This window comes from Taurulus bubalis (assembly GCF_910589615.1).
Source record: "Taurulus bubalis genome assembly, chromosome: 20".
Lineage (NCBI taxonomy): Eukaryota > Metazoa > Chordata > Actinopteri > Perciformes > Cottidae > Taurulus > Taurulus bubalis.
This window is the reverse complement of record NC_136608.1, coordinates 2,081,596-2,094,222: the sequence shown is the minus strand read 5'-3', so window position 1 is coordinate 2,094,222 and position 12,627 is coordinate 2,081,596. Positions and strand designations below refer to the sequence as shown.

Sequence of the window (12,627 nt, the reverse complement as noted above, 5' to 3'; positions counted from 1 at the left end):
GACATGCAATACGTGTTGTACAGTAGACAGGAGTAGCAGGGGTAGAATTATATAGACATAATTGTGATATGACATAACATATCGTGGACATAGTAAGTATTAATAGTAGGTTTCACACAGAAAAACTCCTCTGTACTACTGAGACCTGGAGAAGAGGACACACTTCACACACAAACTAAAATCGCAGTAGTAACCGAGTCACTGGTTATCAGGGACGTTGGTGGACTTTTATGCCGGTGTGCCTGTTTTTACTAGCCTTCATCCATCTGTCTCCTGTCCCTCCATTGTCCGTCTCCTCAGGCATATCCAGAGCATGTCCGAGATAAAGACCGACGTGGGCCGAGCGAGGGCCTGGATCCGCCTGTCCCTGGAGAAGAAGCTGCTCTCTCAACACCTCAAACAGCTGCTGTCCCGACACGCCTTGACCAAGTGAGCGCACATGTGATCAACCCCCTCTCTCACACTCACACACACACACGCACATGCACACACACACACAAGGGTAATTGAGTCCTACGTTCTGAGATGCAGCCATTCTAATATGTATGCATGCACGTCCCAAAAGCTGAGTTACTGTAGACCCGTGGTTCTCAAACTTTTTCTTTCACACCCCACTTTGGATGAAGAAACATTTTCCCCTAACCAACACAATTGTATCAAAATGATCCACACTGAATTTTTATTGCAATAACAAAAATGTTTTACTCCATCTGCGTTTATAAATAATAGAATAAAGAAAATTGGGTAACACTTTATAATAACGACATTCTATTTAGCATGAAAAACACGTGTAAACACTTAATTCATCATTTATAAAACATTATTCCAACATGAACACTCATTAGTAACTCATTAGTATGCAATTCATGAACACAGTTATAAATGTTTTATTCTTGATTAATAAGCTTGACTATTATGCGTTTCATGATTGGGGTTTCATACTTTATAAATGATGGTTTCCCCATTTGTAAATTAAGTAATATATTTTACAAACCAATGATTAAGGACTTGGAGATGTGATATATTACATTTGTAATATATCAAAGTATAAAACGTGTAATTTCCTTTTGGTGGCGCTATGACTATGAAATAGTTTGCATGGAATGTGTTCAGGCTTTAACCAGCATGATGCTGAGACATGTGTGGCACATTGGATACTGTACCTTGGAGTTACACCAACTTCCTCTTTCTTGGCGAACTGCCTAAATGGACGTGTATCACCACGCCACGTCAAGGCCGTTCAAGGACAACTCTTTCAGGTCTTCAGATCATCCTTGAGTACAAATGCTGAAACGCCGAAAAATGCCCAAATTGGCCAAATTCCTATAGAGCACCCTACTGTTTAAATGGTCTGAACTCTTTTGTATGTGACAGGATGCTATTGTGTTTGGAGTCATTAGGACAAATAGTTTAAGTTATGAGTATTGAAAAACAAGACACGCCCCTTAGACATTCATTGGTCCATATCTCCTAAACACAATGAGATATCCAAAGGCTTTTTATTTTTTATGAATAGGAGTAGTTCGCAACTAAGTAGGCAGAGTTTAGGGGTCTTTTTTGTAGAGCAGGTGGAGATGGACATGCGTGTCAAATTTCAAGTCAATCGGACATACTGCCTGAGGGATGTCGCCTGTCCAACTTCTAGGGGGCGCCAGAGAGCCAATATTTAAAACACAAAAATGACACCTATATCAGAGATCAGCTTTTGACAAGACGCCAGGCAAGCGTAACCTGTTAACGATGTAATGTAAACATTTACCCAAAAGTACAGGCATTTCGCCATGAAATTACTTAGTTTTATGTACATGTACTTTTGTTATTTCTCAATAAAGTTCTTATAAAAAAAATCTAAAATCAAGAAATTCTGCATTTCCCCTCGCACCCTACCTGTAATACCACCGCGCCCCACAGTTTGAGAAATACTGCTGTAAACCAATCGCACCAATGAGCGAATCAAACTCAATTTATTTTATACCAAAGGTGTGAAGACATCTGTCCAGCTTTTGGACTTGATATTTGTACTTCTTCAAGCATAAACCTCACCGTTGTTTGCCTTTGCTTGTCCGGGTTAGCTTTTGAGTGTGCCGTCCAAAAGAAGTGGATGTAGCATCTGGGTCTGAAAAGTGAAGCCAATGCGGAAGTGCCTCAAACAACTTAACAGCCTTAAAAGCATCGCATATTGGGATTTTTTTTTATCACAAAAATGATCTTCATTCAATTTGATAATTTTCAAAGAAACACCAATAAAAAGCACTTCTCTCTGGTTTACTTAATGATCCATGGCTCTCCAACCAGCAGCTCACCCAACATGAAAAGGTATCCGACAGAATTCTTCAAACGTGACAGATAAGGGGCAGAGTTTGAACAGTAGATGATGATGATGATGATGATGATCTAAAGTAAACCTGACCTGGCTTTGCTGTTGTCTACAGGAAGCTGTACAAGCGCTATGCCTTCCTGCGCTGTGAAGAGGAGAAGGAGCAGTTCCTCTTCCACCTGCTCTCCCTCAACACCGTAGACTATTTCTGCTTCACCAGCGTCTTCACCACCATCAGTGAGTTCTGCCTCCGACCTCTTTCCAATCAGAGTTAAACTTCCCCTTAAAAACCAAACCTCGGCTCTGGTTCAAATCAGCACAACGCCACGTCTGCTGGCTGGAACATCATGATTGGTTAGAGCAGTGTCCCCCCCACCAGCAAAAAGCTGTCTCACGGAGATGGGCTTTTTGTTGGGGCGGTGGCATGGACATTTTTCTTCCTCCAAAATGGGGACAAAAAAAGTTTGAGAACCACAAGGTCAGCGTAAGACGTGTGGAGCATTCTGATTGGACCCTAAAGAAAAGGAAGCCGAGGCGATAGACCTTTGCACTGTAATGTGTTTTGTTCAGAATCTTTCCAACGCAGTAGCTTTTTAAAATATGGAAAGTACCCTCACTGACTCCTGAGTTATTTGGTTAACGGTAGCCGCTCAACACATTAGTGTGGATCAATGACTGAGCTATTAGTCTGAATGAACCATGAGGATGTGTGTCTGGTTTAATCAAAGATGTAAAATACAATGTATCACTCAGCTCACAGACCAGCTAATCCCCTTCAGATAAATGAACACGAGTGTCTGAAGCCATGTTTTAAATTCGTCCATTTCCTTTCTGCTGCGTGTGTTTGCTCCAAATCTGTGACTTCATGATGAAATGGACCCAGTTAGATAACCTACGTACATGCAGTCTAATTAGGGCGTTAGCTTCATGTCTCTGCTCTGGCGCTGACGTGGTGTTTCCCACCCCGCAGTGATCCCGTATCGAGTCGTCATCATCCCCATCAAGAAGCTGAGCAACGCCATGACCACCTCCAACCCCTGGGTGTGTGTGTCCGGAGAGCTGGGTGACTCGGGCATCATGCAGATCCCCAAGAACGTCCTGGAGATGACCTTCAATGTGAGTGGTGTGACCTTTGACCTCTCACAAGATGAGCACACAGTTTGTGTGATATCCAGGTTGTCTTTTTGTGTCGGGCATGATCTTCACCCTCCTCTGTCACCGTGACATCATCACCTGTTTACACACATACGTTCATTAAAAGAACTAGTTAGTTTGACTTGTTTAAGTTCATTTACCCTTTGGAGTCGGGGGTCATTTTCTTGATTTTACTTTTTAAAGTCACTTGCATATGATAGATACCCATGTGTTTTACATCTACAATTCTAATCTCAGCTCTCTATATAATGAGGCACCATTGTCATAAGGTAAAAGTGTAAAGAGAAATATTACTCTAAAGCTGAAAAATGTAATCTAGATTTTGGAAAATCTTCATATCTCTTGTGAAAACATAGCTTTACTCAGAAGGTCGAACTGTTTTGGTGCTTGAAATTAGTTTCACAAAAGCAGTGAAATATATGAATACAAAAATGGTAGAAACATGTAAATAAATGTCTAATATCAAATTTATTATTATATGGTGAGGTAATGAGCTGTGGCTGGCGTTGTGGCCTGCAGTGATGATTTGGCAGAGACTGACTAGGAGCTAACGTGAGGTAAACAATACGGCAGTAACGATTAACAGAGCTATAACACTACTAAGCGTTCACTGAACGAAAGTTAACAAGGATCGTGACAATATTTGAACATCTGAAATCTTGGAGACGTGGAACCATATTTCTGAGCAGAATTATCGTGACTGAGTGAACATTTTCAAAACGGCAGTATCGTATAGCGCGTGCGCGCGCTCGAAAATCTCGAAGGGTTAAAGGGACTGGAAACATCATGCATTTGTCTTTTTAACAGTGGATTTCTTAAATTTGATATATGTATATTAGGGCTGCAACAACGAATCGATAAAATCGGTTATCAAAAGTGTTGGCAACGAATTTCATTATCGATTCGTTGTGTCCTGCGATTACTACGCCAGGCAATAAGTCGCGGAGAAGAAAAAAAAGAGCGGAGCAGAGCAACTGGCCGGCCAGCGTTTCTGAGATTGGAGTGAGACACGAGAAAAGCTGAGGTCGTGATGTTCTCAAAAATAGAAGATCTTTGGCAAGTCGAGTCTTGGCCAATCAGCGTCTTCATGTTCCTCAAACTTGTTTTTAATGGAAGCTAGTTAGCTTGCTATCGCGTTAGCTAACGTGTTTGGGTTGTGTATTGTCGTTAAAGTTCCGTTATGTTCCGTTACAGTTCAGTCTTGCTTGTAAAAAACCGTAACGTGATGAAACATGCCGTCACCCCCCGGTCTGGTTCAGTTCACACTGTCACTCGTTAACGTTAAACCGGCACACCGGCGGATCTGGCTGCAGGTTTTGTTTTTTTTTAAGTAGAATGAAGCAAATCACGTAGTTGGGCTTAGCCAACAACGTGACGTCGTGGTCATAAGAGACCCAGAATGAAAGAGTTTAAGGAAGAGGACGCTCTTTATGTAGCAGTACAGCTTCCCTCTGTCCCAGTATTTCATACATATTGATAAAGCAGGGTATGTAAATGCAGCCTCTGGAGGGATCAATTACAGTAAAAAGGGCTCACATTTGGCAGATGTAAAGCATAGATGTGTATGTTTTTAGTGTTAGTCCATTTTGTTGTTTTAATTAACAGCTCAGGGATGTTCAAGGAGCAACCTGTTTGTGCACTTTCTGAAGATGTTTTGCACTGTCACTTCTGTTTTTGAATAAAGGGTTGGAAATTAACGCTTTTTTGATAAAAACATTTTTTTATCCGATTAATCGAAAAAATAATCAACCGATTAATCGATTATTAAAATAATCGTTAGTTGCAGCCCTAATGTATATATATTAATAAATGATCATAACTATTCAATATATAAAATAATATATACAAAGAAATTTGATCAATACAAATAAGATCAGATGTGTTGTAATGTTGGTGCACTATAACCTACATCATTTACAAATGATGCTTCCCCTGCATGTGTGTTCGGGGGCATGGTGCCAAGCTGGTTATTGTGTTCTTTCCGCATGCTGGTTAATGTTCTTGTTTTTTGGTTGTGAGACCGCCACCCCACCGTTTGGATTGTCCATCTGCTGTACGTTAACAAGTGTTTCCATCTCCCTCAGTCTGCTTTCAGGCCTCACATGCACATCTCCGCCTTATTCAAGGTTAGAGGAAGCCCCTGCTCCACCTCTCATCCACCTCCACCTGTCCTGCAGCCTCTGGTGTCATGTTAACTGGGTATCGGGTCGTAGCCGGTCTGCTATCCTGCTAGAACGTGTTTTTAGAGTAGAACATCTAATTCAGCTACAGTCTCAGCCATGAATGTAAATGTTGCTCTGTATTATATTTCATGTCTGCACTGTAAGTATTAGCGCTGCTCAGACCTACTAAGAGGCTTGGAGTCCATGAATTCATCAGGGAAATGAGATGCAGAAACATGTAGAAAGCTGTGGAAATCTTTATAACATTGTATTTATCTAACTGAACGAGGGGAGGAAAGTTCTGTACCAGGACAGGACTGAGTGAGGCAGTAAGATTAGGTTTTCTAAAGGGACTCAGAAACACTACCACTATTCCACAGGGGGCGCCAGAATCAACAATACTTGAAAGTTCCTTGTCGTAGCTTTAATTTAATTAAAGATGAGTAAAAACGCAGCAGTAATACTAGTCCGTTGTAAACTCATAAAGTATATGAAGTATGATTTGATATGAATGAGATTTTCTCGTCTCTATGTGTCTGTGCTCAGTGTCAGAACCTGGGGAAGCTGACCACGGTGCAGCTGGGTCACGATAACGCTGGCCTGCTGGCGAAATGGCTGGTGGACTGCGTCATGGTGCGCAACGAGATCACAGGACACACTTACAGGTGAGTGGAGGCCACCACCCACACTGAAATATCTCCACAGCTATCTGAGTCATGGACATTTATGGTCCACAGATGATCGTTAACCTCTGACTCCCTCCAGCGCCACCATGAGGTTGTTGCAGTTCAGTGTCAAATATCTCGACAATGACCTGCTGACATTTACAGGCAAACATGAGAAACACCCTGGTGAATAGCTGTCCAAGATTCTGGCATCCAATGTAAACATTTGGTCACCAAATTATCAACAATATGAACTCCTCAATAATATTTCCAGAAAATATATAATTCGGAAAAGAAAGCAGGAAGAGAATCTATCAAGTCCAACATCAGTTCCAGACTAAGAAGCTTTAACTTCCTTTTGAGCTGTTTGCAATTTTGAAGTTTTGAATATGAAGCCAGGCATTCATTGTGGCTTTTTGAGTACTTAACTTGCTAAGAACGAAAGAAACGAACAACATTTTACCAACCAACAAGACGGAAACCGATCCATCAAAGCTCCTCAGCACCCTGTCGTCTGCCTGCCCCTCTCCCTGCAGGTTTCCATGTGGTCGGTGGCTCGGTAAGGGCGTGGACGACGGCAGCCTTGAGAGGGTCCTGTTCGGTGAGCTGGCGGTGCCCAGCGCAGAGGAGGATTCTGGTAGAGGCTGCTGTACACCCCCGCTGCAGCGCTCCCCATCCCAAACCAGACGCATCAGTATCACGTCGCTGTCTGGACGAGGATACAGTGAGTAATGGACCCGTACTTGTACAGCGCTTTTCTAGTCTTCTGACCACTCAAAGCGCTTTAACACTACATGTCATCATTCACCCATTCACTCACTGATGAGAGGAGCACCATGCAAGGTGCCACATCAGGATTATGGACCATTCATACACCGTAGGGAGCAATTTAGGGTTAAGTGTCTCGTTCAAGGACACATCGACATGGGCTAGCGGAGCCGGGGATCGAACCACCGATCCCCTGATTGAAGGGCGACCCTGCTCACCACTGAGCAACAGTCGTCCTATGAGTGTCTGTCAAGACTCACATGCAGCTCTGCAAGCACTCTGATTTACGTAGCCGTTGCTGAATTATTTCCTGATTTATTTATTTTTATTTATTTATTTATTTATTTTTCAATGTTAATTTTAAGAAATTTAACAACAACAAATACTTAACTAATGCCGTCTTTTGCACACCAAAAGAGTCGCAACCATTCGCTGCGGAAAGGGGGCGGGGCTTATCTCTGTGGCTCTACTCTGTGAAAACGGTTACCATTTACACCATCCACCAGGTAAATAACCACTAGTTCTGCTTTATACTTGTTGAGGAAGTCCCACACACGTCAGAAAATCAAACGCCCCCGTGTCCGGGTTCATAATATTATCCGTAGTCGCACACAGCTCCGACTCCTCCAGGACGAGTGTCTGCATGAAGCCGCTTCCAGCGCTCCTTCAGGACCAGCAGCAGTTTCATTCAGTAACGGCGGTGATGCCGGGCGGAGCTTCTCAACGCTGATTGGCTTTCGTAACTCCTGAAATATTTCAACTCCAGCGGGAAAAACGAAAAAGCGAATATTCGCAACGCCGTTTCGCCTCTATCGCGTGCCGCAACCATTCGTGTCTGTGCATTGACTTAACATGTAATCTACTGCACCTCTTTTGGTGTGAACACGGCATAACACGTTTTAACTGACTAGAATTTTGTCTCTATTCTTTCGTTTAATTAGCACCAAATTACAGAGTTATTTCCAGGAAACTACAATTAGTCATTCTGCCGACCCCATAAGATAAAGCATTACAGTTATACCACAACATAAAAGCTGTTTCAGTAGGCCGTCCAGAGTTTGGTTAATCTGCAGTTTCTCACACAAAAGACCACTTTAAACGTTTCATTCATACGTTTCTTGTAAACAAGTGACTCAGACAAAGCATGAAGGAGGACTAGTGGTAGCCGCCCTGCTTCTCTCTGCTTGTATATGAACACGGCCCTTTTCTTGATTCCAGAACCAACTTCAGCCCAAATCCAGGAGGCCATCGGAGAAGCTGTGAACAACATTGTCAAACACTTCCACAAGCCAGAGAAAGAGGTGAGCGACGGATCTCCTTCTCAGACGCTGACATTTTACTATTTATTATTTTTATTAATCAATGCCGTACTTTCTCTGAACATCACCAGACCGCGTGGATTCTCTCCGTCGCCACCTGACTGTGTGCGCATTATGTTTTACTCAGTGAAGTGCTGGTCTAACGGCCCGTTGTGCAGATGTACAAATGGCTCTGGCCTCACTTAAAGTGCCCTCTGTCAGAGGAGTGATGGAGTAAAGAGTGGGCCTGCAGCCCTGAAAGATGTGAAGCATTGATGCCATGTGATCACAGGTTGTTTGTCTTGCCACACTACAAGACTACAAGTCCAACAGGACCGCGTAAAGATTCAAACATCAAGTTTCAGCAGATGTGTCGTCCTCTCTTCAATTTTCTTTGTTAACCCGCTAAAACTGCAGGATCCAGTTCTAGGGCCGGTGGAGTCTGGAGAAATGAGGCACTGTTGTAGCACTAACCAGCACTTAAATCTGAAGAAGTGGTGGTCACATGACCACCACTTCTTCAGTGGTAGAACAATCTCCGGTCGTTAGCAGGGACATTTAGCCTCGATTTAGTTTTTAGTAACTCTTGTTAGCTTTAGTCGTGTTTCATGCGAGCAAAGACGGTAAAACAATGGTGTTTTTCGTGAAAAGAAGAAATTCAAAGCGTAGTGGTGATGCCTCATCATGTCAGCGTTTGGTAAAAAACTAATAAGTAACTGCTAATGTTATTGTTCTCAACTTAGCTTAAAATCTCCCTCACCCATGGAATACCATGTGAGATTGTATGTGGAAGGGACTGATTTGTGTTCTGTGTGTGGATGCAGAGAGGCAGCCTCACCGTCCTGCTGTGTGGAGAGAGCAGCTTGGTGACCGCTCTGGAGCAGGTCTTCCACCACGGCTTCAAGTCGGCGCGCCTCTTCCAGAAGACCGTGTTCGTGTGGGACTTTGTGGGTGAGTGTATAGGGACAGTGCCATCTGCTGCCGACAACATGAGCTATTTAATTTGGCACGTTTTAGGTGATTACTTTGGGAAAAAGTAAAATGTATTAAACCAGTTTTTGTCAATGTGTGTGGAGCACCATATTGAGTTTTGTAGACGTAATTGGGACGGAGCTACACACTGAAGAGTATTTTAGGACAAAATGAACACTTGCGGAACGTCGGGAAACATGTCCCTCCCCTTCCTTCTGCAGAGAAGGCTGTCGCCCACATGGAGTCAGCTGACCAGATGGGCGACCTGCAGGAGACGGCCGAGCCCCTGGGGATGACCTGTCAGTCACTCTGTCGCTACGTCAACGCAATCAACTCCACCGTCAGGAACATCGGCAAGGACGGCAAGTTCCAGCTGCTGGTGTGCCTCGGAGCCAGGTACGCTTTAACGAGAGCTGCTCTGCGTTTATAATTCTGTCATGTGAAGAGTGCGCTCACCAAGAATATGAGCGGAAATGTGGGAATTATGGTTTAGAAAATGCATTTCCAGACAATATGCAGCTTTTCTAGTAGGAGCTCTGATGTTCAAAGATTTCTACACACAAAATAATTTATTTAGGATTTATTTACTTATTCAATGAACAGTGATGATTCATGATCCAATATGTTCTATGGCCATACATAATCTATAGATATAGATAGATCTGTGATAACGTTATCTCACTGTTTGTTCGTGCAGAGACAAACTGCTGCCCCAGTGGCTCCCCCTGCTGGTGGAATGCCCAGTGATCCCGCGGATGTATGAGGACACGGCCCTGCTCCGAGACCGCACCACCGTCAACACCCTCATCGGAGTCCTGGAGACGCTCCACGACTTCCCCGTCACGCTGGAAGCCTCGCTGGTCAAAGGCATTGACCTTTAGCCCTCAGCAGAGACCAGCAGGCCGCCACAGTGCTCCCTTTTCCTCTAATACTTCCCTCAGCTGCCCCCACCCTTCCACGCTGAGCCTACTGGCTCTGGGATGAAACGCATGACCAGGGAAGGAGGAAGTGAGGGACCCAAGACGTTTGAGACTGCTTCCGTGTGAGAGGTGGAGGCCTTGGATCGGCCATCAGCTTGGATACAGTATTATTACCCCACCTGTGGCTATGAAAGACCCTTTTTAATTCAATGACAACCATGATTTACTTCATGAACTACAAATCCAAATCCCATTAAATGGCTGTGTATCATTTTCCTGAACTAACCATTCGTTCCAGGTTGATTACCTTCCAGGGAGCCACCTGTTGCATTTTATTCATTACGCTTAAAATCTACTTGAAGCAACATGAAGCTCGCTGTGATCCCTCGTCGTCTGTTATAATTGTTCTTATTGTTAACGCATTCCATGACAAGACCCAAACTACCATTGTATTAGTCTCTGAATGTGTTCTGACTTCCCGGCCCTGTGGCTCTTAGCTCCAAGCCCACCAGTTCCGACTGAAAACAGCCTGCAAATATTGTGATGTCTTGAGAGGTCGGGATCGTGAGGCGTGGGTGCACAGATCAAGACGACACGCAGTGGTTTCTTTAACTCAAAGTTCTGTATTCAGATTCTTCTTAACAAAAGGTAAACTTAACTCAAAAAGTCGTTAAACAAAACAAACATAAGTACTTCAGCGTTCTCCTGGTTCATTGTCTTTAGCGTAATATAAAACCCTTTCTTCTCCTGCCTCCTGTCCTGTTTCTCCTCATACCAGAGCTCCACAGGGGTAATCAGCCTCATCGCTTTCAGCTGGGCAGCAGCCTTGGCCCTGGCTGCCCAGCTGACTATGGGAATTGTAGTTCATTCACCAGCTGCCATGATGGAGTGTAGTCCCTGCTGCAACCACTGGGAGGGGATGTACCTCCCATTGATGACACTACCTCTTATGACATCACAATATATCTTTTTTAATTTCAATCTCAATAATTTCCGAAAACAGCTGGTCACTTTAGTTTTTAACAAACATTAGTGAAACATTAGGATTTATATGGGACTATTTTCAGTGACGGATTAATGCACATTTGGTGCTCCGGTGAGTATTTGTGGCAGCTGTTACGGCTCAGAAGAAGAAGATTTGGGGTCATAGAAAAATATCAAACATCACCAGACTTATTCTTACAATAGTGAGAAGTCTGGTGATATTTTTCTATGACCCAAAATGTTCTACACGCCGACGTGTTAGCTGATGTCATTCCATGAAATAGCAAGCGGATGTTCATGATGTTTCTGCAAGTTGAGTTTAAATAGTGTACTGAAATGAGCTTCAACAGTGTTTGCTTGGAGGAAAGCACAGCTTAACAGAAAAGAAAATAAGCACTCTTTGTGACTTGCTAAGTAACATCCAGTGAAATATGCTTCTTTAAAAGAGGATCATGGAAAACATGCTGACGACCTCAGTGATAAGGCTCCGAGTGTGGCTGCATGGACGTGTGTGTATGTGTGTGTGTGTGTGATCATAAATTAACTTGACACAGACTACGTTTGCCAATATCGTCACTTCAATAGCAGCTAAACAATCACCCAAATTCTCTGAACTCCAGGTCCACTTCCTGAACTGTTCCTGTATCTCTGAATGTAGGAATCACTGGATAAGAAGTGCTAGCTGTAGAGAGTGGAGTCTAGAATATTGTTCTAGGACATATTTAATAATAAGGACTGATTTAGATATCAGTGCGTGATGTTACAAAGCTAGCTGTTAAAACTGAATTCCCGCTCTGCTTGAATGCAAAAGGACCTGTCAGGTAAAATGGGAAGAACAGGATCTTACGCTAAATTTTGAGAAGTATTCAATTCAACCTCCACCTCCCTCAAACACACAAACCGCTTCTTTATTTCTTTATAAGTTATAAGAGTTTTAGGAAACTCTTATACCTTTCTTTTGTACACCGTTAAAACATTTGCTGCATGAGAGATTTTGCCACTGTTGCCACTTCCTGCTGTCTAAAAGAATCCAGTCTGAGAATCAGTGTAAATACTCTCTTTCGTGCATGTTGACAGCACTAAATGTCTGACCCTCTCTGATCAAACCTAGATGCTAGATGAGTTTTGAAGGGACATAAAGTCATTGCAGTGTTTTTGCTCTCCTGTCATGGTCCGTTTTGAATGTCTTGATTTCATGTATTTATTAATTTAATGTTAATCTGTGACAGCAGAGCTGGTATTTTAAGGCCGATGACGCCTGTGGAGGAACTGGACACGTTCACGTCTTTAAGCCAGTAACCACTAATTCCACTTTCTGTGTTTTTTATCATGTTTGAACCCTCTGCTCTCCTGCTGCTGTGCCCACAATGCCTCACCTACCACTGA

The 12,627-nt window shown here is 43.2% G+C and overlaps 1 protein-coding gene across 5 annotated transcripts in view; it reads left to right on the top strand.

Annotated features, from left to right (window-relative positions):
* The window catches only part of LOC306752558 (DENN domain-containing protein 5B-like), a gene marked incomplete at its 5' end in the record, with an annotated part of 66,727 nt that overhangs the window by 53,829 nt on the left and 271 nt on the right, over positions 1-12,627 (top strand). For 3 of the 5 annotated variants that reach the window (XM_079236337.1, XM_079236335.1, XM_079236334.1), the window contains 10 exons: positions 301-429; positions 2,433-2,554; positions 3,288-3,433; positions 5,557-5,598; positions 6,181-6,299; positions 6,836-7,023; positions 8,286-8,368; positions 9,190-9,316; positions 9,559-9,733; positions 10,035-12,627. The exon at positions 10,035-12,627 is cut by the window's right edge and continues 271 nt beyond it. In XM_079236337.1, the coding sequence (XP_079092463.1) occupies positions 301-429; positions 2,433-2,554; positions 3,288-3,433; positions 5,557-5,598; positions 6,181-6,299; positions 6,836-7,023; positions 8,286-8,368; positions 9,190-9,316; positions 9,559-9,733; positions 10,035-10,218 (1,315 nt within the window). In that variant the 3' untranslated portion in view covers positions 10,219-12,627. The remainder of the gene's footprint in view (positions 1-300; positions 430-2,432; positions 2,555-3,287; positions 3,434-5,556; positions 5,599-6,180; positions 6,300-6,835; positions 7,024-8,285; positions 8,369-9,189; positions 9,317-9,558; positions 9,734-10,034) is intronic. The other 2 variants (XM_079236338.1, XM_079236336.1) reach the window with 1 other exon arrangement.